Source organism: Lutra lutra, chromosome X (assembly GCF_902655055.1).
Source record: "Lutra lutra chromosome X, mLutLut1.2, whole genome shotgun sequence".
Classification (NCBI taxonomy): domain Eukaryota; kingdom Metazoa; phylum Chordata; class Mammalia; order Carnivora; family Mustelidae; genus Lutra; species Lutra lutra.
The window spans coordinates 49,297,493-49,322,590 of NC_062296.1; the positions used below are offsets into that span (position 1 = coordinate 49,297,493).

The following is a 25,098-nucleotide window of genomic DNA, read 5'->3' on the forward strand; positions in this document are numbered from 1 at the left end:
GCCGAAACAGTCTCTTAGCTCTAGGTGACTTCTTGGGAATTTACTTTCCTTGGCCCTTTCTAAAGTTATGTAGATTCTAGATTTCAGTCCTAGCCACACTACTTAATAACCATGATGTCCAGCAAGCAATTTTCTTCTACGGATGTTAGCTTTTCCATATACAAAAGAAGGAATTGGATTATGAGATTTCTAAGGTCCCTTCCAGCCTCTAACACACTAAAGATTTGCTACTCCTATATTTCTCTACTCTTCCTTCTGTTATATTCTCTCCTTCCTCAACCCTGCTACCAGCCCCCCTCAAATTCCATGCCTCTTTCTCATTTTATTTATTCACAAGTAATCTCTACACCCAATATGGGGCTCAAACTCATGACGTGGGATTAAGAGTTGCATACTCTTCCAACTGAGCCAGCCAGTTGCCCCTGCCTTTCTTTCATTTTAAGTATCTTACCTCTTTAAGTTTTTCATCACAGAGATCCAGCATGGATTGAGAGATCTGGGTCAGTGAGTGCTTTGGACCTAAATTTACAGAGGAACAATAAGAGATGAGACCATTAAAAATGGGAGACGAGAGCTGCCAATACCTCTTTAGACTTTTAACACATTTACTTAAACACCTAATAAGTGTCAGGCACCAGCCTGGCTGCTAGATCAGATAGATATACCAGTTGTAACTCCATTTTTCAGTGCTAACACATGGCAGATATATAGTATGGGTGAAAAAACTAATTTTAACTCTCTTCTTTATTTGTACATATCCGACAGTACTACTATTGATACTGCTACCTTTAATACCTTGAATGTAATAAATGACATTTTGTTTAAGGATGGCTTAGGAGATAAAGGCATGATTTATAATCTTTACACACTTAGCATATAAGATCTGTGATTGCAATTTTTGTTTACACAACTCATGGTTTGTGAGGTACTCCCAACATATGGCTAATCCAAAGCCTCTGTCATAACAGATTCTCCATCCCATCTCAGACTATTTAGTTTCCTTGAAATCTGTAACAGGAGCTTCAGAAAATCCTTGAACTCTTTCTTATAGCCCTCACTTATGGCTGCCCTAATTTAAGCTCATTATAGGGATAGTTAAAACATTTTCATCTAGACAGTAATTCTATTTCCTTTCATTATCCTCTGCTTGACCATCTTCCTCTATTCGTCCATGTAAGTGTTCCCCAGACCCCCAAACCTCAACTCTATTTGCAACTAATTAATTTAGCATTCATTTGTTTATTCATTCAATGAATGATTAATGATGGTCCGTGATGTACTCAATGGTGAGAATAAGGAGAAAATAAGACATAGTTCCTACCTTAGCTCTTGGGTCAATCAAAGAAAATGACATGAAAATATATCACTGCCAAGACAGAGTATGAGTGCTTGCAGTATTTATGGATGAAATGATATGTCTAGAAATACAGATTGAATAATAAGCAAGAATCGGCCATGAGGGTAATTGTTGAACCAGGTGAATAGGTGTGCTGAGGTTTACTATACCTCTGTACATACCTAACAATTTCCATAATGAAGTTTTTTAAAAACTGAGTATAGTGCAAACATGGGGATACACTGGTTGCTATGAAATATGGTAGGGTTGCATACGAAACATGTTGTAAGCCATTTTTACAACAATTAAATCAGCATACTGGGAAGCAAGGAAGGCTTGCTGTGACTGACATTTGAGTAGTGTCATTAATGAAGAGTAGAGGTCCATCAGGTAGGCAATACAGTAGAAAGACATTCCAGAGGGAAGAAAAAGTATACAAAGATACAAAGTAAGCAAGTTAACAGAAACACGAGGCACCATAAGTAGTTTGGTACAACTGCAACACAGGTATGTATGGAGGAGAAACAGGAAATAGAACTTGGAAAGGCAGGAGGGGCCACATTATAAAGGTCTCATAGGTGACAGAAAGCCACTAATGATTTTATGCTCAAAAATTTTTTCAAATTTGTGTTTTAGAAAAAATTACCCTACCAACAGTGTGAATTAAGGCAAACAGCAAAGGGAAAATTCAGAAGCTGTTGCAAGGGGTCAAACAAGAATAAGAGCAGCAACTGAGATTAAAAGGAAGGGGATGTGCTCCAGCAAGCCGTAGAGGAGACTTTGCTTACTTCCTTACTTATTTATGGGATTTAGTGATCTATGAATGTGGGGAAGAGTGGGTGGAACTAATGATGACCATCATTTCTAGTTTGTACAATCAGATGGATGGTAATATCATCAGTCTAAATAAAGCAACCAGATCAACAGTTGCCAGTAGGGCAATGAAACATGGACATGTCTGGCAGGCAACTGGAAACTTGAGCATGGAGCTCCGAAGAGAGGTATGGACTGGAGATAATGTTATCAATGGATACATGGTAGCTGAAGTCATGAGAATGAAAAAGATCAGAAATAATTAGAGAAAGTACTCCTAGAAAAGAAAGAAGAGAGTATCGAGGAGCGTCAAGTGGTCAAGAGTGCCAAATACACTGGAGTTCAAGAGACTTCTAAGCACATGCAAAGGTATTCAACATCAAAGACAAAAACCGTATGACTGGGGCGTCCAGGTGTCTCAGTGGGTTAAGCCTCTACCTTCGGCTCAGATCATGGTCGCAGGGTCCTGAGATCGAGCCCCGCATCGGGCTCTCTGCTCAGCAAGGAGCCTGCTTCCCCCTCTCCCTCTGCCTGCCTCTCTGCCTACTTATGGTGTCTCTCTCTGTCAAATAAATAAATAAATATTTTAAAACAAAAACATTATGATCTCACTTATGTGTAGAATCTTTAAAAAAAAAAAAAAAAACAAAACAAAACAAAAAAGAGTGCCTGGGTGGCTCAGTGGGTTGAGCCTCTGCCTTTGGCTCGGGTCATGATCTTGGGGTCCTGGGATTGAGCCCTGCATCGGGCTCTCTGCTCAACAGGGAGCCTGCTTCCTCCTCTCTCTCTGCCTGCCTCTCTGCGGGCTTGTGATTTCTCTCTGTCAAATAAATAAATAAAATCTTTAAAAAAACTAAAACAAAAACAAAACAAACTCATAGAAAAAGATATTGGACTTGGGGTTATCAGAGGCAGGGGGAAACTGGAGTGAGGTGGTCACAAGGTAGAAACTTGCAATTGTAAGAGAAGTGAGTACTTGTACAGTAGGAGGACCACAGTTAACACTGCTGGATGATAGATAGTAAAGCTACTGAGAGTTAATCCTAAGACTTTCATTAGAAGAAGGAAAGTTTTTTTTTTCTTCTTATTGTGCCTGAGATGACAGAGGCTTACTAAAATTACCGCAGTAATCATTTCACACTACGGTAAGCCAAACCATTATGCTGTACCCCTTAAACTTATATGGTGCTGTATATCAATTCTATCTCAGTAAAACTGGGGGGAAAGGATGCTCAACACCATTCTGTGGAACACCAGGGACATGCAGATCAAAACCATAATACCACTTCACATCCACCAAGATGGCTAGAATAAAAAAGATGGACAGTAACACAAGTGTTGACAAGGATGTGGAGAAATTTGAACCCTTAACACACTGCTGATAGGATTAAAAATGCTGCAGTTGCTCTGGAAAACAATTTGACTGTCTCTCAAAAAAAGCATATACCATGTGTTATCAGCAACTCCACCCCTAGGTATATACCCAAGAGAAATGAAAACAAACGTCCACACAAGAGCTACACACAAATATTCACAGCAGCATTATTTGTATTATTTGGCTGTACTAACCAAAAAGTAGCACAAATAACGCAGATGTCTATAAATTGATGAACGCCATTTTTAAAATGGGGTATATCTATACAGCAGAACGTTATGTGACAGTAAAAAGGAAAGAAGTATGGACACATGCTACCACATGGGTAATACACATTGAAACTGACTGCTCTAAATGTGTGAATCGTGCAGTATGTGAATTATACCTAGATGAAGCTGCTTATATAAACAGGTATTTCTGGAATGTGGCCCCTTGATCCAACCATTAGGAGGTGGCTAGCCAGTACTTCTGCAGAAGACAGCTTCAGGGTCGTGAGGTGAGAACGGATTCCCATCTCTGCTGCTTTTTAGCAGTGTGACCACCTTAGTCGAGTTATTAAAATACTACAGGCTTATCTGATTATTTGTCAAATGAGGATTATAACAGTACCCACTTCAGAGATTTCTTAAGGTGAAATAAAGAAAATAATGCAAGTAAAATGCTTAGAGCCACTGGCAGTACTGCTACTACTGCTATTACTAGCAACAGATATGAGGAAGAAAGAGGACTGGGCTAGAGGGGGATATAAGGCTGTGACAAGGTCAGAACCTAGATTTTAAATTTTGTGCTAACATCTCCACCGAAGTGACCCACAGGTACCCCAACTCTATACTTCCAAAGTGGACTCTCAACACTTTCTCATTCCTCTTCCAGTCTTTTTTTTTTAAGATTTTATTTAATTTTTTTGACAGAGAGAGAGAGGGAACATAAGTAGGAAGAGTAGGAGAGGAAGAAGCAGGCTTCCCACTGTGCGAGCCCAATGTGGGGCTCGATCTTAGGACACCGGGATCATGACCTGAGCTGAAGGCAGCCACTTAACGACTGAGCCACCCAGGCGCCCCCCAGTCTGACTTTTAAGTATTTATCCTAGTAATATGAATGACAGTTGGACCTAACAAATGTGTTCTTCCCTTCTGTATGTCTAGCACTCTGCTAGGCCCTGAAAATACAAAGACGAATAAGACATAGTCTCTCCAGGAGTTGCAAAGTGATGGAAGATTCAGACACATAAATAATTACATACAACAGAGTTAAGAGTCACAGAAGTTGGTTTAATTGTGTCGAGAACGACAAAAAATTCATGGGTATTCTGGGCAGTAAGTCTTCATGGAGAGATATGAATTGGTCTGGAAATATGAATGGAAATTCATAGGGCATGTTCCAACTTTTCAGTGGGAACTAAGGGCATTCCAGACAGGGCAAAGACTGTGCAAGGTGCATGAAGAAATGGCATAAGATATTTAGTGAAATATAATGTTGAATCTGGCAGAAGTCTCTAGTAGGTATGGGAGTCAGGCATTGGACAGGAGACTAGATAAATGGGTCAGGCTTGCTTATAAAAGGTCTCAGAATCTAGGTTTTGCCACATTTACAGATGACAAAACTGAGGAGGCTGTGAGAGGCTGTCTACAGTAACCTGTCTAAGAACTTGTCCAGGGTAACTTAATCAGTACGTGGCAGGGATGGGATTCTTTCTCTATCCATACCCTTCAACCCAACACTTACACATGAATCTGTGTGCAAGGATACAATTGGAGATCAGAAACCTTGATCCCTGACATGCAGAAGCTGTACTGTTTCCCCTTTTAAGACACAGAAAGCAGATTTCTTTCTCCCTTGCAGATTTGGAGCAAAGTGAACATATAAGAGCCCCTATAACAAATCTATAGATCAAATCAAAGATTCACACATAGCCAACATGGTCGCAGGCTCACACTCTGCATAGGTTCCATCCACACTGTCTCTTCCTTCTATTTGATCAGGTCCACTTCTTCCTCCCACTTATCTCCCTGCAACTGTTTCATTTCAACAGACAGACTCCGAATTCTCCAAAGGATACATTAAAAAGTGGGACTAAAAAGAAGCAACCTTAAATGACAGAAAAGTGCACTATCTGATTTTCGTAAGCCCAAAATGCATACATCGTAGATCCTTCCAGTCAGTCCAATCTTGTCTGAATCTGGGACTAATGAGACAAATAAGGATCTGAAAGGTGATTCTTACCATTATAGGTTGCACTATTTTTCACGATTAGCTCCAAATGCTCTCTGAACTCTTCCCGAGAGGGGTAGAGGCGTTTGCGCACATTTTCACGAAGGGTTTGTAAGTCCATTGGTCGAGTGATGATTTTGTAGTAGTCCTTTACAACCTTTGCATTGACTGGAGTATGGAAAGGGTAGGTCTGTGCAAACAAGGGACAGCACTATCCGTGAGCAAAGAACACTTGTCAGAGCCAACTCCCGAAGACTCTCTCGTATCTTATCTGTCTACCTGGCCACCAACTCTCAAAGGAATCTTTCTAGATGAAGCAGGTAGGTCTGTTTCGTCTACTAAACTATTCAAAATAAATAAATAAACCCAAAAAACTACATCCCAAAGAATCAGGAGTTCCACATACCTACGAGTATTCTACTATCCTCTATCTGAAATCACAGATAGAACAAAGGGCTTTGCCATTCCTACTGTAGACATGAACGTGATGAACTCACATTTGGAAGATCTCTCATGTCATTGATGATAGACTCCAAAATGGAGGACAATGTCACCATTGGGTCTGTCCGGCGCCGGTGAATGGACTTATGAGGTCTCTAAGGAGAAACAAGAAATCAGAGTGCTTCTTTAGATAAGAAAAACAAACGATGCTTTCTAGCTATAGCTTAGGAATCTTGTAATGAACAGTACACATAATTTTTAGGGCAAGGCCAAAGGGAGAATCTAAGGCTGTGCCAGAGCCATGGGACAAAGGGTTGGAGGAACCAATGAGAACCCCATCTGGTCAGAAAGAAGCAATGCAGATACTCACGTTTAAGTAGTCACAGTGAACAGTGGTTCCAACTCGCCGTTTCTTCTTGGGAGGAAGCTGCTGTTTAGGGAACTTGAGAACCAGAGATTTTCTGCGAACCTCATCCGCGCTGTAATCAAGAACACTTTCATAGCATGCAGTCCCTATCTCTAGACCCCAGAAAAAAAGCAACTACAATGAAGAAGTCCAAAGTACCTGAGCATGAGCCTGGGGAGGAAAAAGCCAAACCAAAGGCCAGATATCCACACTCTCAGGCTCAGATCAGGCACAGCCTCACGGGATCTCCAAATTAATAAAGAACTAGGCAAGCCACAACCTCAGTTTCCTATTTGGAAGATAAGGGAACTAGACTAAAGGAATTTCAAGAACGCTTCCAGCTCCAACATTCTATCTTAGGGTTCAAGGGCTAGGAGGCTAAACTTATAATAGAAACAAGGAAGAAATGAAAAACTGGCTTAAAAAAAAAATAGTCTTAAGTTTCCCTCAGTCATTAAAAGGCCATTCACCTTCTTCCTTTCCATTGTATGGGATCAAGACACTAAATTTTCCTTTTCTAATGTGCCTCAAAATATAATGGCTATTACGGATATTGATAAATTAAATCAAGAATGGAAAAAAGAGCCCCAAACTTAATAGAAGCAAAAACAAACTATCTGGTGATGAGTGGTAATTAGACTTACAGTGGGGATCGCTTTGTAATGTATATAGATACCAATACATAATACTGTACCTCTGAAGCTTACACAATGGTATCTACCAATTTTACCTCAGTAAGAAACAAAAGTATGTATCAAATTGATTAAAAGTTACACACAAAAGAGAATTCAAATATATTTTGCACATAATACCCTGATGTTCTACTGCAGTGGCATATAGTCTAAGGACAACGAATGACAGAAAACACCTTGAATCTACTTTATGGGTTTGTTGTTAGTGGTACTGGTATTGTAATTCTCAAACTATTCTGTATAACAGATGTACAGACAGAGCAAATGAATAAACATATTAATGCTGGAAACAAGAAAAAGGATGCAGATATGAATGGGGGAAGAGGAGGAAGAATCTGTAGATATCATTTGAACTGGAGGTTTTGATAGGAAGGTTTTGGTATATGATTTACAATATGTGTTTATTTCCTAGTTCTGTCCACTAAAAGCCTAGAAGCAATGACATCTCAGTGGCAATGAGCATACCTAACACCTAGGTCTTGGTTCTAAATGCCATTCCCCGATAAAAGGAACCAGGGCTCCTTGAAGAAATGGCTGATTCTAGGTCTCAAAAAAGAAAATTTCAAGGACAGCCTAGAACATCTTGTGTCAGAAAGCAAAGACGTTCTCGAAGATTTACAGGATTGTTTCAAAAGGACACAGGATCTGGCTTTAAGAGGTCAAATGTAAGACAATATGGGCATCACAATTACAAATAGTGTTAATAAATCATATTACATTAAGTTCACAAAAGGAAGAATTTCAGAATCCACAGAAATACTCAAACAGAAAGGAAAGGAAAGCTCTTCTTTATAGAATACCAGTTAATGTAGAAAGAATGCTATAATTAGAAAAACCGCTATTTTGCAATCCCCGATGTAACAACGGAGTTAGGCAATGATCATCAATGGATGCTACAATTACTGAGAGAAAGACTGTTAGGGAACAGGAAATTCACCCACATGCTAATTACAAAGGGAACAACATACCTTTATTATAGAGGGTTCTGGGATCACCACTTAAACAAGATGATCAAAACAGTGAAAAAACCTGACATTATGTGCTTCTTGATGTGGTGTAGTAAGTACATAATATCACCTATGTAGTAATCTTGCCAAAGACATTTAATCTAAACATAATCAATGAGAAAACAATCAGACAAATCCAGAAATATGGGATATTTTAGGAGACAACTCGCCTGAATTCTTCCAAAAAGTCAATGCCATGAAAACCAAAATAAGTGGAGAGAACAGTTCTAGATTTAAAGACACTCAAAATACTTAATGTTTGAACAGGGATTGGACCCTGAATTGGGAGTGGGGCAGGCCAGAAAGGACACTGAGATAACCAGAAAAATTTAAATAAGAACCAATGTTAAATACTACTGAACTGATGCTAATTTTCTTAGATGTAATGGTAGTATTATGTTGTTATATCCCGACTCTTAGACAATGTGTGGTCAAGAACTTCTGAGGGAAACATCAAGATGCCCGCAACTTATTTCCAAATAGTTCAGCCAAAAAAAAAAAAAAAAAAGTTTCAGACATATAAAGACAAAACAAATGTGACAAATGTTAAGCTGGTGACTTTAGAGGAACGATAAGGTTTGCAGTTTTCAAACTCAAAAGTCGGGGAAAAATGTCTTTTAATTTAAAAACTTCTCCACTTGATTATCTCTTAAATTCTCTGAGAACAAGAGACAGGGATAAGCACAGTGTACGTCTCCTTAGTCTTTCTGGGACGGTCCATCATCGGAACACTCAGAGATTAGGGACTTGACAAGTGTGAGGAGTGCCAGGAAGTAGGACAGGAAGAGCACCTATGATATGCTAGGCACTGTACTACATGTTTATATAGTCTGCCATTTTATCTTCATAACTACCCTGGTAAGGGTGGTTTTATTTGGTTAAAATAAGGAAACTGAGACCCGGAAAAGTTAGGTCACATGCCCCAAGGCAAGTGGGAAAGCCTGAGGAGTGCTTCACGACAAAAGACCGTTAATTGTCACTACTGGCAACAGTTACTGAGGAAAATCCATCCCAGTCCCCGTGCTCCGAGTTCCACTTCACAGTACATATCACATCCACCCCTGCCACCCTTTGCTAGCATCAACCTCCAACGGATCTCCCCACAGCACTTCCCGCCTGCTATCTCTTACCTCTCAATTAGCTGTTTCCCCAGGACAATCTTGGTCCCTTCAACCTTGATAAGTTCTTCATTATCATTATGAATGACTGTCTTTTCCAACTCCTCCTCCTGCTCCTCTGTCATGGCAACAGGGTTGGAAGGTGGAGCATTTGTCTGATAGTAGAGGGGGCAGAATTTGTTTGTCCTCATGTGCCCAATGGCACCACAAGCCCCACATTTCAGCTGCAAAAGGGAAAAGTATCAATGTGTCAGAGGTAAATGGGCGGCTTAATGTTCGCTTTACATAACACATACAAGGCAGGCGCAGAACTGTTGTCGTAACAGGACTGTTAGACACCTTTCAACCAGAAGCCATCGGACAAAAGAACCTCAATGGAAATGACACATTAAAAATAAAATGCGGGGCGCCTGGGTAGTTCAGTGGGTTAAAGCCTCTGCCTTCTGCTCAGGTCATGATCTCAGGGTCCTGGGATCGAGCCCCATGTTGGGCTCTCTGCTCAGCGGGGAGTCTGCTTCCCCCTCCCTCCTTCTCTACCTGCCTCTCTGCCTGCTTGTGATCTGTCAAATAAATAAATTAAAAAAAAAATCTTAAAAATAAAATGCAATCCAGAGATTGGACATTTAAAAAAAAAAAACAAGCGAGGAAGAAAACAGAGAGGATTTCCACTCTCGACTTCAGTTGTAGAGTATGAAAATGTTAAATGTGCAGGACAAAGTCCATCAGAAGCCCAGGGCTGCCTTCACCAGCACACGCAGTCAGCATGGGTATATTCTTCCAGGCCCAAGGAAAAGGCTCAATAATACCAAGTCTCCATCTAAGTTTTGCAAAATGGGGTCAATACTGTATCACATTTATAGAATATCATATATAACAAAGAAACGTGAAAATAATGACCTCAGTACATGTCACCAGCAGTTTATATTTGCTAAGAACTTTACAGTTTCTTTTATTTATTTATTTATTTGACAGAGAGAGAGATCACAAGTAGACAGAGAGGCAGGAAGAGAGAGAGAGAGGGAAGCAGGCTCCCTGCTGAGCAGAGAGCCCGATGCGGGACTCGATCCCAGGACCCTGAGATCATGACCTGAGCCGAAGGCAGCGGCTTAACCCACTGAGCCACCCAGGTGCCCCTACAGTTTCTAAAGTGCTTCCCAGGCATTATATCACTTACTCCAACAACACTGTGAGACTACTATCATTTTATACAGCAGTGGCCTCGTTTTATGGTGTACATGGCAGTTACATGTACAGTAATATCTGGAACCCTACCTAAGTCACAGAAGGCAACCTGTACTGATAAGTTTTTTTCCTGTTGCTTCTTTTTTTTTTCTTTTTTTAAATATTGTTTTTATTTACTTCAAGAGAGAGAATGAGTGAGAGGGAGAGAGAGAGAAGGCAGGAACCAGGGGACGGTCACTGAAGCAGACTCCCCACTGAGCAGGGAGCCCGATGCAGGACTCGATCCCAGGACCCTGGGATCATGACCTGAGCTAAAAGCAGACACTTAAACACCTGAGCCACCCAGGCACCCCCTGTTGCTTCTAATATGTACAATTTTTAAAGGATATGTGTATGTGTACGTATACACACACACACACACACACGCACGTGTGTGTAAAAAACACCTCTCTCACCCAAGCCCATTTCAACCCCTAGGAAATACACCCAATGGGTGAAGTATAAAATGACACCAAATGGCACCAGATTAGGTTGTCAGTGCCAGTCACACTAGTCATGATAACACCTGAGCAGCCACACCAACTCAACTAGCTTTCCACAATACCGCCCCCATTCCCAGTCAGGGAGAACGCCAAAAGCTATGGGCAGAGGTATGCTTTCTTCGCCTTTCTAGCTAGCTATGATCATGCCACATTCTATTTACTTTTAGGTCAGGACGCTCCTTCATTTTTTTGGGCTTCTTCTCAGGAGGACCCTTAAGCTTCTCCTTTTCCTGGTTCCGCTTCAGTCGCCTAAGTTGCTCCTGAATCCTCCGCCGTTCCTTTCGCATCTCTTCTCGATGCTGTTCATCAAAAAGGGCAAACTTTCGACTGAAGGGCAAGGGGGAAATATCACAGGACCATAAGCAAAGCTAAACCAAAGACAACCGTCCTGATAGCTAAACACATCAGAACTAAAATAATCCATCCAGACAGAAATAAAAGGGGCTACCTATATTCCCATCTCCCCTACTCATCAGCCTTCCATGTGCAGAGCAGCACCTCTCTCAGAATAAGGTGTCCTGAGTCATCACTAAGAGTTCTGCCAACCAACCACAATGCAAAGGACCCAGGTGGAATGGAAAACATTCCTTTATTTTGAAGCAAATTTGAAATATCTCCCTGTGATTTGGCTCTGTCCAAACCCCAAGACCTAAAGGTACCCAACCAACACAGACTTCCAACTTCCAGCTGTACAGAATCCTGTCACTAAAACTCCAGCACATACCTCCCTCATCCCCATCCCCCACCATTTTCATCATCCTCCTTATCATACTGGAAAGCAGGGAGTCAAACTCACATGAATTCCTCATCTTTTGTGGTTCGTATGCGCACGTAGGCATCAATGACAGCTGGCTTTCGGACTGTCTCACAGCGAACGTACTCCTTCCCCTCTTCATCTCGAAATGTGCGATAAATCTTTAGACAACGGCCGGTGGCAGAAGAGTTAAGGCTAGTCACAGAAGCTGTGTCATCATCTCTGTGATTGTTTCCTGATGCTGCTGAACCTGCTGCTGCAAGGCAGAAAAAGATTTCCTCGCATTCCCCCTACCACTCAAATGGTCATTTTCCTGAGACTGGGTGGAGACCTCGAAGTTCAACGGGCCACAAAAGTATGTACGTTTACCAAAAGCATTGTATGGTTCTACAGAAAGCATCAAGCCCGCAAATGCACTGATTTGTCCTTTCCTGACTTCATTTTACCACTGCCCCATTCCCATTTTTGTAAGTATGAGAAGTTCTGAAAGGAACTCAAAGAACTACGTTTGTTAGAGGGGACAGAAAAATAGCAGCTGTATTCTGATTCCTCTCAAGAGCAAAAGAAGAAAGCCCAAGCAGCAAGTGGTTGATGATCACATTAAAGAAAAGCACTCCAGCACCAAGAGGGAAAACTGCACCACAGACAGAGGTCCAGAGTCTTAGGAGAATGCTTCTCAAACCCAAACACGAATGAAGAGGAATCACCTGAGAATTCTCATTACACTAGATTCCAATTCAGTAGTGTCTGGGGTGAGGCTGAGAATCTGCATTCCTAACAAGCTCCTGTGTGATGTCGCTACTGCTGGTCTAGGACCGCCCCGATGCAAAAGCTTTATCACATCTTTACAAAGTAGCCAGAACACAAAATTACACAAAGCTTTTTACAGAGCAGGAAATGAAGGAAAAGCCTACTGGGAGTGAGAACAGTCATTTACATATCCATCTTCGGGCCTTTATCCTCCCTCTGATAGTATCTATATCCAAATTTCATTTGCCTGCTTGACGTCTATACTGGGAAGTGTCATGGGGACCTCAAACTCCACATATTACGTCTTCCCTTCTCACACCTGCTTCTTTCTCTGAAGTTCACTACTTTAATCAAAGGTACCATCTTTCTGGCACACCCGGAGTGAAATCTTAAGGTCACCTGGATTTTTTACTCCTTTTCATTCCCAAAATCCATACCCCACACCAGTTCACACCTTTATCATCCCCACTGTCAACTTCTGCAATTTTTGGTTGGTGATTTTTAACTCTATTTAGGGTCTAGGACTCCTTTGAGAATCTTCTGAAAGTCACAGATCTTCTCAGAAAAGGTACATTTGCACAGAATTTTACATATGATTTCAGAGGGTTCAAGGGCAACCCCTCAAATTTATCCATGAAATCAGTTTTAAAAACTCTTAGCCTCTAGGATGAATGACCTTCTGAAAGATCACCTGACGTACGGCACTGCTAGCCCTGGCTTGGACAGGCCTGACACAGACAGAGGCAGCAGTGGGCCGGTGGCAGCTCTTCAATCTGGGCCCCCCAGAAAAACCTCCAAGTTTAGCTTGCATTAACCTTTCTACCTCATCTACAGGCTTTTCTATACTCATCCGCTACTTCTTCTGCCTCCAGCTTTGGCTCAGTTCTTAGTCTGCAGTTATTTACACTTTTCCGATCCTTCTCTTTCTTGTCTATGAAGCCACTACCCTCACCCAGTAGCATCCGCTGTAGTTCCTTCCGCTCCTGCTCCTCCCGTTCACGCGACAGCTGAGAGCTGGTTTTCTTATTCTGCAACATGTTCTCAATGTTCTTTCCCATTTCTTCAAAGTCACTGTCTTCAGCTGAGCTGCTGTCTGTGTCAGTTGATAATACTTCGGTTGATGACAAAACTCTAAAAAGGAAAAACGATGTTGAAAATTAAGAAGAGAAACATGAAAGTGTATAAAGAGCTGAAGAAATACAGCTTTAGGCAACAGGAGGAACTTGGGAAATCAACCTTAAAAAGGAATACCCAAATCCACTAAGACATGGGGGCCTTAACAGAACAGCTTTACAAAGTCTTCCTTGACTTTTGTCAACAAGGCAAGTCTGAAATATGCTATAACACAGCAACTCTTTCAGAATTCCTAGAAAAAACCTGAGAAATAAAACGGCACACTGATCATTTTTAATAATAGAGCGTTACCATCCTCTCATAGAAAGCCTTCAGAAAAAGAAAAAAACAAAAACCACACACTCACTGTCCCTTATCACCACTGGAATAACTGCCAGGCCCAAGCAGGCCACAAAAGTTACCATGGAACCTAAAGTACGTCTTGCCAATGCAAAACTTTTGCCAAGTTGCTCTGAAAGGAGCAGGTGTTCCAGCAGTATTATGAACAGAGACCACCCTGAAATCTCAGCTACCTGGGCAACTAGTCACATTATCAAGTGACCTCCTGTTCATTATAATATATGGTGTCTGGGACCCCTCCCCTTTCTAGCTTGGATTTTCTACAGCACTAGAACAACATACTTGTTCTGAAGGTCGAAGATGCGCTGACATTCCTCTTTGTAACGCTCCTGATGCTCAGCCACAGAAAACCTTGACCCACGGGCAAATTTACTCATGGGCCCCTCTCCAGAGCGAGCCTGCTCTGTGGACATCGTGCGGACTACGTCAATCACTTCCCAGCGGGACAGCTTTTTAATCTACGAGAGAGAGAGACAAACACATACACCTAAATCATCAGAGATTTCAACCTAAATCATCAGAGATTTCAAAAAAAAATAAACCAAGGCACACAACCTAGAGAGCCAGACCAAAAACAAAACAAAACAAAACAAAACAAAAAAAAACAAAAAAACAAAACCCAAAACACCACCCAAAGCAGGTTAAACAGAAAGCTTGGGGAAAGCTAACTCCTGAAAAAGTGCCCAAGATCCAGGGTACTACAACCTACACCACAAACTTATCCAGATAGTTCCTTACATCTGCCCCCTAGCTTTTCCCTCTATCAAAGGCCCCCTACCCTAGGGGACACTAAGTTTTTCTCTTCCACACTCACCTCTTCTTCAGGTACACCAAATTTACGGAGGAGCTGTTTGGCATTTTTCAGTGAAAGGCGACGGAGATCTGCATCTGTTCCTGTCACTGTCTTCTTTACTGGCTGAGGCTCCTTATCATCCTACCTCAAACATGAAACAAAACAGGCAAGAACTGTAATAAGCTGAACTCCTTATAGTAGGTGCCTAAGCCATCCTGTCAACTTAAGTGTTTTCCATCCCCCAACCCCTTCACTTCCACTCCTTAACCTCCATTTCTTCCTCCCTTAATTTTTGGTTTCCAGGATTTCAGACAGTCTCACCTTCTGCTGTGTCGGTTTGTTTGGAATCTTGACATAGGAGAATCCTTCGCCACACCCTGTAGGATCTGCCACCCCAGTCACCTCCAAGAGACACTTGCCCTTCATAGCAGCAATAAAAGCCCTTGTGGTGTTCCAAGGAGCAGTACGAACCTGAGGTATAGAAAAAGATTTATAAGGGCTATGGGAAACATTTGCTCTACGTCTAGCCATACATAGAAGATCAGAATAATTACAATAATGTACGATTTGATGCTTTCTTAAATTATCCACGAAGATCAATAGTTGCATATAAAGCTGCCCAGTACCCAGCTTACTCTTCTTCCCCTCTATGGTACTTACATTATGATATTAAACAAAAATCAAGATCTCAGCCAGTATAAGGAGAACACTGTGGAACAGTGGTCCCCTTTGGCCCCATATCCCTAGGGATATACTGAGAGTTCTCAAAGACAGTGATGCCCCACCCTCATGATGCTCAAAGAGGTTGATGATGCATCTGACTGCCCGACTGCTCGAATGGCTGCTTTAGAATAGCCAATACATTCTGTAATTAAATGATAAGCACATTTTACAAAGTAATGGCTTTAACCCCAGGTCCATTTTACCTCTGCAACTGGTTGGTTAAAAACATCTGTCCTCTCCTGGGACCCTGAATATAGTGTTTACTGACCCCACAAAATAACCAGGAAATTAAGACAAGAGGAATGTGCTTGTCCACACAGACCAGTTAAGAGTATACACAATTAGCTAAAGAGTGGTCAATTCTCTAATCAAGATTCAATCTCGAAGGCTATTTGACCAAATCCTTACTTTCTGAAATTCTTAGACATCCACTCATTTTTCACTCCATCCTCAAAACACCACCACAATGAGCTTCTTCACTCACTCTGTCTGACCTCATTTACAATCACTCACTGATTTAATAGATATTTATTGAACACCTACTACATGCCAGGCACTACTTTCTCATGGACCTCACATTAGTAAGAAAGAGACAAATAACCAGCCAAATACAATACTGCATAATCAGTGCATCGACAGGAAAGTAAAAAGTGTTACATGTACATAAAGAAGGGAAGAATAATGAGCCAATATGATGGGAGTGAGGGCAGAAGTCAGGGTAAGCGTCCACGAAATATAAATCATAGGTGAAGGTAAGATGGTAGAAGAGTGGCAAGAAAATATCCCAGGCAGAGGGAAAAGCAGTTGCAAAATCCTGGAAGGCAACAGAAAGAAACTGAGGGAACTGAATGAACTTCAGTATGTTTGCAGCTTGAATACAAGATGGACAGTGACAGGAGATGAGAGGAGGTTAGAGTTATATACAAGACCCAAATCACATAGCACCTTGTAAAGCATGTGCAGAACTTCTTTCTAAAAGAAGTGAGGACCCAAAGGAAGTCTTTGGGCTAGAAAATCATATGATCAGATTTTTGTTCTAAATTTGTATTTTAAAAGGTCATTCAACTTTTTAAACAATGGTGCTGGAATAACTGGACATTCACATGCAAAAAAGAACCTTAATCTATACCTTGCACCCTACATAAAAATTAACTCAAAATGGATCTAAACTTAAGATTTAGAACAACAAAACTTTTAGAAGAAAACATAAAAGAAAATCTTTGGATCCCTGAGTTAGATAAAAATTTCTTAGATACAACACCAAAACCACAAGCAACAGAGAAAACTGACAATCTGGATTTCTGCTCTTCATAAAACACTGTTAAAACAGTTAAAAGACAAGCCACAGACTGGGAGAAAATTTTCAGCAATCACATACCTGATAAAGGAGTCGGACCTAGAATACATAGAGCTCTCTCAAGACTCAATGAGAAGAAAACAAGCAACCAGTTAAAAGTGGATTAAAAAGATGAACAGACACCTGACAAAAGAAGAAGTCTGGATGATAAATTAAGCACATGAAAAGATGCTCAACGCCCTTAGCCAATAGGGAAATGCAAATCAAAACAGCAGCAAGAGACCATTTCACATCTGACAGGAGGGCCATAAAAGTAGTAATAATTAAAAAAAATAAAAATAGGGACGCCTGGGTGGCTCAGTTGGTTGGACGACTGCCTTCGGCTCAGGTCATGATCCCCGGGTCCCGGGATCGAGTCCCACATCGGGCTCCCAGCTCCATGGGGAGTCTGCTTCTCCCTCTGACCTTCTCCTCACTCATACTCTCTCTCACTGTCTCTCTCTCAAATAAATAAATAAAATCTTAAAAAAAATTAAAAAAAAAAAAAAGAAAAATAACAAGTGTTGACAAGGATGTGGAAAAACTAGAACCCTCATACATTGCTAGTAAGAATGTAAAAATAACACAGTCACTGTGGAAGGTAGTTCCTTCAAAGTTGAAAGTGGGGCGCCTGGGTGGCTCAACTGGTTAAGTGTCTGCCTTCAGTTCATGATCCTGGGGTTCTGGTATTGAGCCCCAGGTCGGGCTTGCTGCTCAGTGGGGAGTCTGCTTCTCCCTCTCCCCACCCCACCCCATTCATGCTCTCTCTCCCCAATAAATAAAATCTTTAAAAAAATGTGAAAGAGAATTACCACATGACCCAATAATTCTACTTTTAGGTATTTACCCAAGAAAAAATGAAATGTGTCCAGAGATTTATACATGAATATTGATAGCAGCTTTATTCATAATAGCCAAAAACTGGGAACAACCAAAATGTCTTTTGATAGGCCATTACCTAAACTGTGGTAATATCCACATTATGGAGTGCTATGTGGCAATACAAAAGAACAAACGATCAATAACCTGGATGAATCTCAACATAATTACAGGGTGAAAGAAGACAGACAAGAAAGAATACATACTTTCAACAAATGGTGCTGAAAATAGAATATCCACATGCAAAATAATGAAGCTCGACCTTTACCTTATACCATATATAAAAATTAACTCACAATGGAGCAAAGACCATCTTAGGTCTCATACCTAAGTATAACAATTAAAAATAGGGGCGCCTGGGTGGCTCAGTGCATTAAAGCCTCTGCCTTTGGCTCAGGTCATGATCCCAGGGTCTTGGGATCAAGCCCCACATTGGGCTCTCTGCTAGTGGGGAGCCTGCTTCCTCCTCTCCTCTGCCTGCCTCTCTGTCTACTTGTGATCTCTGTCTGTCAAATAAATAAATGTTTTTAAAAAAGAATTAAAAATATAAAACCCTTAGAAGAAAACAGAGGAAAAACCATGACACTGGATTTGGCAATGACATCTTGGATATGAAACCAAAAAAGCACAAACAACAAAAGTAAAATAAGATACACTGGACTGTATCTCAATTAAAAATTTCTCTGCATCAAAGGACACAACAGAATAAAAAGGCAACCTATGGCAGAAAGTATCTGCACAGCATGTATCTGATGAGAGATTAATATCAAGAATTTATAAAGAACTACAACTCAATAACAAAAACCAAACAACCTGATTCAAAAATGGGCAAAGAACTTGAATAGACCTTTCTCAGAAGAAGATACACAAATGTCCAATAAGTACATGAAAAGATGGCTCAACATCACTAACCATTAGGGAAATGCAAATCAAAATCACAATGAGATACTGCCTCACATCCATTAGGATGGTTTCTATCAAAAAAATGATAATTAGTGTTGGCATGAGTGTGGAGAAATTGAAATTCTTATATGCCATTTACAAGAACGTAAAATACTGCAGCTACTTTGAAGAAAATAAGTATGGAAGTTGCTCAAAAAACTAAAAACAGAACTATCATGTGATCCAGTAATCCACTTCTGGTTCTATATGCAGTAGAACAGAAAACAGAATCCTGAAGCGATATGTGCACACCCATGTTCACAGCAGCACTGCGCCCAACAGCAAGAGGTGGAAGCACCCCAAATGACCACTGATGGTGGTTAAACAAGAGGTGGTACAGACACGCAGTGGAATGTTATTCAGCCTTAAAAAAGGAAGGAAACTATGATATATGCTACAACATGCATGAACTTTGAGGATATCGTGCTGGATAAAATAAACCAGTCACATAAAAACAATACCTCATGATTCCACTTAGGGGAAGTACCTAGAGTAGTAAAATTCAGAGAGACAGAAAGTAGAATGGTGGTTGCAGAGGCTGGAGGAGGAAGAAATGGGGACTTGTGATTTAATGGGTAACAGAGTTTCAGTTTTGCAACATGAAAAGAGTTCTGGAAATTGGTTTTGTAACAATGTGAACATACCTAAGGTTACCAAATTGTACATTTAAAGGTTAGATGGTAAATTTTGTTAGTATATTTTACCACGGTTAAAAAAAGAAAGTACACATACTGTATGAGCCCACATATCTAAAAATGTAGAAAATGTGAACTAATCTATAGTGACAGAAAGCATCAGTGTGGCTGTCAGGGCACAAAGAGGCCAGAGTAAAGGGAAGAGAAAGGAGAAAAGAATTCCAAAGGGGGTACAAAAAAAACTTTTGGGGGGGGTGACAAATACATTCACTATCTTGTTATGAGGATTCACAGATATAAACAAATATCACAACATAACAAATAGTACACTTTAAATATGTGCTACTTATGTCAATCTTAACTCAATAAAGTTGTTTTTTTTTTTAAGGATAAATGGAAAAAAATTAAAATGGATAAATGGGATATACTAATAAAAATTAGCACAAAGCCAGGGTGCCTGGGTGGCTTGGTTAGTTGAGCATCTGACTTTTTTTTAAGATTTTATCTATTTGACAGAGAGAGAGATCACAAGTAGGCAGAGAGGCAGGCAGAGAGAAAGGAGGAAGCAGGCTCCCTGCTGAGCAGAGAGCCCGATGTGGGGCTCGATCCCAGGACCCTGAGACCATGACCTGAGCTGAAGGCAGAGGCTTAACCCATTGAGACACCCAGGCACCCCTGAGCATCTGACTCTTGATTCTGGCTCAGGTCATTATCTCAGGACTGTGAGATCGAGCCCCACACTGGGTTCCACGCTAAGGGCAGAGTCTGCTTGAGATTCTCTCCCTCCACCTTTCCCCCCACCCCCACTCACATGCGCTCTCTCTCTAAAATAATTAATTAATTAACAAAAAAACTAGTGTAAAGCCTTACCTCATCATCAATCTTCATCTGGAAATCTTCCTCATTTTCTTCTTCTGGAGCAAAAAAGGACTTCTCACCATAGCCAGCATCCTGGAAGAGCAGAAACGTAAGCATAAACCAGTCAACAAATTGGAAAACACAAAGTACAAGTTTCACTAAGTACCAAGTACAGAATATCAAAGTACATTTTCACACAGAGAATGGATTCTGTAAAGTCTTCCTGTCTCTGTCACCATTCTATATCCTTAGGCTATCAGAAGATATATTACATTTCAGGGAACTTGCCAGCTGATGTGTAGGTTGTTAAGGCCCAAAAAGGAAGCTAAGTAGAGATGCTCATCACTGCAGACTCACTAACTCAGTGGTGTAGCTGTGCTATCTCACCCCGGCTAGATCTTCCCTGCTTGGGCCTAAGAAGGATATTGTACTTCTCTAAAAGCACATGTCCAGCACCACCATCTCAGCCCACAGGCAAGGCTGTGGAAAACAACCAAGAAGTATTTGCCCTGTGTATGAACCTGCCTTGTAAAGAACAAAGATTAAAGTCGCCACCCAAATGGATGGAACAATATGCCCTACATTCCCTCATGAAGCCTTCCCACTGCTATTTAGCTAGACCGGAGTCGTCCTCAGAACCAACAGACACGGAGTACCTCAGAGCTCGAATCTGTCAGTAACTGGTTCATAATCCAGGAACCATCACTTCTTGGCCAGTACCACCAGTCTACATCCTCCTCTGTCTGCAACAAACCCACAGGCACAGGCACAAGGGAAAGGTGCTTACCTTCAGTCGCTGCTCTGCGGCTATCATGCTGTAGTAGGCACAGCACTGCTCTGGGGACACCATAGCTCTGATCTCCTCTTCAGTCGGTAACCGAAAATCAGACTTCAACACCCACCAGTTTGAGTCCATCCCTAGAAAAAGTAGAGAGAATGAGACCATTCCAAATTCCAAAGGCCCTTCCACCGACAGCAACAAGGATAATGAACCGAGACCGGGCCATGCAACGTCCCAGAAGGTCTAGCCACAGTTAGCCTGCCCGCTGAAGAAAAGCCCCACTACTAGGTTGCCTGCACCTCCTGATATCCACCATCCAACAAATTTCCTAGCAGGCACAAATCAAAAAGCAATCATAGCCTCCATAATTAGAAGTTTTACTGCTTCCCTCTTTTGATGACTATCATTCTCTCAATCTGGGAGCAATATACTTATCGTTTCATCAAAAGCTGTAATTCCTTTCTTGGAAAGAGACAGGGGAAACAAATAATTAGTCACAAATGATGACCTGTGCGTTTGAAGTCAGCACAGAGCTTCAGCCTCTTCCGGATGCTACTTTCTGAGTGAGAAGGGAAGGCTTTCTTTATATCTTCCATTCGGATCCGCCGTGGCCTATCTTTACTCTTCCAGAATAGGCGGTAAATAAAGACCTGTCCAACAAACCAAGTGTCTTTCATTTGGCAAAACAGAAGACAAAAGTGCTCGCCAGGGCTCTTTGCCTTACTAAGCCCTGATGTATTTTGAGCTCTCCTGATGTGTCCCCAAATCCACAATACCCTGTTATGTGCAAACTGACCCACCTCCCTAATCTGTCATTCTTACCTGGAGAAAGTCTCGAATATGTGTATTAGCCCTTTTGGAGTTGGGCCCAGGAACTTCAAACAAGGGGCACTGCTGGCCAACCACAAAAATATCCACTAATTCCCGAATATAGTAACCTTGTCTTGTCCGAATGATAAGGAAGTCAGTTTCTGGCATCTTATGAAGGTAAATTGGGGCACGAAAAAGATTGTTCTCAAATGCCTAACAAAAGTAAAAACACAAAAATTATATACAGAGAAGCCCTAGGAAATTTCATCAACTAATGAGAAGGGAAATCAGGCCTGTTTGCTCTCCATCCCCAGAATGCCATCTAAAACCTATCCAATAATATAAATAAATCAGAATATGGAATGTCAAACGGGATTAGAAAATAATTTTTTACCCACTGGCAGTAGTAGGTAAACTATAGGATTTGGATTCAGATGACACTGACTCTGCTACTTACTATATGATGTCAGATTAGTCATTTAGTATCTCTGAGCTCAACTGACCTCATCTACAAAATAGAGATAGTTTAAACAAGTGAAAACATACCAATTGCAGACACAAATTAAATACTCATTAATTAACTCATTAAATTATTAATCCCAGGCTGACTTCTGTATGCCACCCAGATGTTGCTGGACTTCTTACCAGTGTGTGTTTTCTAAAAACAATTTCAAATTTAGTTTACAAATAACATTACTAGAGCCAGTTTTAATAAAAAGATCAAAAGAAAGTCTGGGGATTATAATCATTTGGGGATTATACTGATCCTTCCCCATACCTGCCATGTAAATAGTACCTCAATCAACTAGAATTAGTTCTTTCTGGGCTGACTAGCTCCTCACCTGTCAAGTTCCTTAGGAAAGAGTTGTTAACAGGAAAGAATCCCTCACCTGTAGTAATTGGCCAGGATGGAGAGAGCCCAGGAAGGGAGATGTATGGCAGTAAACAGTTTCTCCATATTTACAATCTGGGGCTCCAGGATCTTTTCCAGGTTTCTAGAAGGAACACAAAAGACCCAGTTACTATTACAGAATAGAATCAATAAACCTTCACAAAATATTCCTTGAGTATAGCATTTTACTAATATTACTAACTACAAAAAAGACACCATTTCAGCATGGAAAAGACAAAATATACAATCGCAGACTATTGCTAGATGTTCATTACAACTATATTACAAACAAGTTTTCTCAGAGACTCACCCGCTTATAGTAGTTTTTTATCTTGGTTGCCATGCCAACCTGCATCATTAATGGTCCATTTTCCTCACTGTATTCTGCAAGAATAAGATCTCCATCTTTGCCTGTGAGGTCCTGAGGTGTGCGCATAAAAAACATCTCTCCACCACCAGACGCTTGTCTCTCTTGTTCTCTCATCTGCCCAGAACAAAGAGAACACAGTTCAGCTCCTGACAGGACAAGAACCACAAACTGATGCTGTTCATTCTGAGACAATGACACCAAAAGTGATTTTGCCTTGCCTTTTTTTAAACTTCATTGCAAAAATATTCAACAATGAAGTGAAACTATGAACATTTACAATCCCACTGCCTAGCTATAACTTCATATTTTACCCTAACTAAAATTATCTCCATAGATTTTGCTGGAACCATTTTTTTTTTTTAAAGATTTTTTTATTTATTTATTTGACAGAGAGAAATCACAAGTAGGCAGAGAGGCAGGCAGAGAGAGAGGAGGAAGCAGGCTCCCTGCCGAGCAGAAAGCCCGATGTGGGGCTCGAACCCAGGACCTGGGATCATGACCTGAGCCGAAGGCAGCGGCTTAACCCACTGAGCCACCCAGGCGCCCCATCTGGAACCATTTTTTAAAAGATTTTATCTGACAGAGAGAGAGAGAGTACGCACGTGCACAAGTAGGGGGAGTGGCAGGCAGAGGCAGAAGGAGAAGCAGGCTCCCCTGAACAGGGAGCCTGATATGGGGCTTGATTCCACGAGCCTGGGATCATGACCTGAGCCAAAGGCACATGCTTAACCAACTGAGCCACCCAGGTGCCCCCTGAATCGTTTCTGAAAGCTGCAGTCATCATGACACGTCACCTTAAGTATTTTCCCATGCAACCCCTAAGAATAAGGATATTCTCCTAAATAAACTATAGTAACATTCTATCACATCTGAGAAAAAAAGAAATTCCCTAGTATCATCTAATATCATGTCCATTTCCCCAACGTGTACTCTAACATCTTTTATAGCTGCTTTTTTTTTTTTCCTACCCAGAGTTCAGTCATACCTTAGCCTTCTTTTTGATGTGTTTTAGCAAGGGCTGGACTGAGTGGGGACCTGGCTGAGAGAGTGCCCCAAAGGAGTATTTCTTCAGAGGTGGGCGATGGAACTGCCGAAGTTTGATGGGCCCCATGTGGGTAGGAAAAAAGGGTTGTCGTAATTCCACAGCAGGAATTGAGTGCTAAGACAGGAAACACGGGGTTCAAATTAAATAATTACTCCAGCCTAGGCAAGATTTACCCATATCCTCCATCAAAACAAGGCAGTGATTCCCATCCATCACAGAAAGAATTGTTACTTTTACCTGGATAATATTTCCTCCAAAGGTGCCTCGAAGACCCTGCTGCTTGGGGTAGTAATATTCATCATTGGAGAGATTCCATGGATCTTTCACTTCTGGCTGAGACATGTTCTAATGATGGGGACATCAAACAGATATCAAATAAACCTTAGTCAGACTACCCTCCTCCATTACCTTTCTCTGCTCTTCTCAACACCCTACGTCCCTTTTCCCTCCACAGACCTGCTGTGGCTCCTCCTTGATGACCCCTGTTTTCCCTAACAAAATTCGACTCTTCTTCAGAGATGATTCCTTCTTACTTTCCTTGGAGGGGGAGTTGGAGGTGGCCTCTTCCTTTTCATCAGGAATTTCTAAGGATGAAACAAAAGTCACTCTGGAGATACTATCCCTGAAGATTCACATTTCCTACAGGTAACTTTGTGCTTCCTAATCAGATCTCTCATCCCACCCCAGACCACTTCTAGTAGGTGTGATTCCCTCTAACTAAACACACTATACTCCTGGAATCTCAAAGGTACTGCTTTTCAACATTCCTACATTGTAAGCTTTCCCTAAGCAAAACAGAAATACTAGAAACAGCCACAACTCTGCTCTCTCAACTGCTACCTGAAAGTTCTAGTCTTTTTCATTTCTTTCCTTATTTTTTTTAAAGTAGGCTCCACACCCAATATGAGGCTGGAACTTACAACCCTGAGATCAA

The 25,098-nt window shown here is 41.2% G+C and overlaps 1 protein-coding gene across 11 annotated transcripts in view; it reads right to left on the reverse strand.

Moving 5' to 3' along the window:
- Nucleotides 1-25,098, reverse strand: part of TAF1 (TATA-box binding protein associated factor 1) — a 74,301-nt gene that overhangs the window by 38,603 nt on the left and 10,600 nt on the right. For 10 of the 11 annotated variants that reach the window (XR_007124641.1, XM_047714749.1, XM_047714746.1 and 7 more), the window contains exons 10-29: nt 24,621-24,748; nt 24,402-24,509; nt 24,105-24,278; nt 23,060-23,233; nt 22,748-22,852; nt 21,870-22,070; nt 21,556-21,697; nt 21,054-21,184; nt 20,279-20,359; nt 15,215-15,364; nt 14,915-15,034; nt 14,383-14,558; nt 13,580-13,758; nt 11,920-12,133; nt 11,285-11,450; nt 9,412-9,623; nt 6,547-6,655; nt 6,233-6,331; nt 5,748-5,925; nt 452-519 (exon numbers count right to left, since the gene is read on the reverse strand). Coding sequence is in view for 10 of the 11 variants with exons in the window: in XM_047714749.1 (XP_047570705.1) it covers nt 452-519; nt 5,748-5,925; nt 6,233-6,331; nt 6,547-6,655; nt 9,412-9,623; nt 11,285-11,450; nt 11,920-12,133; nt 13,580-13,758; nt 14,383-14,558; nt 14,915-15,034; nt 15,215-15,364; nt 20,279-20,359; nt 21,054-21,184; nt 21,556-21,697; nt 21,870-22,070; nt 22,748-22,852; nt 23,060-23,233; nt 24,105-24,278; nt 24,402-24,509; nt 24,621-24,748 (2,915 nt within the window). In the remaining variant the exon portion in view is untranslated. The remainder of the gene's footprint in view (nt 1-451; nt 520-5,747; nt 5,926-6,232; nt 6,332-6,546; nt 6,656-9,411; nt 9,624-11,284; nt 11,451-11,919; nt 12,134-13,579; nt 13,759-14,382; nt 14,559-14,914; nt 15,035-15,214; nt 15,365-20,278; nt 20,360-21,053; nt 21,185-21,555; nt 21,698-21,869; nt 22,071-22,747; nt 22,853-23,059; nt 23,234-24,104; nt 24,279-24,401; nt 24,510-24,620; nt 24,749-25,098) is intronic. The other variant, XM_047714744.1, reaches the window with a different exon arrangement.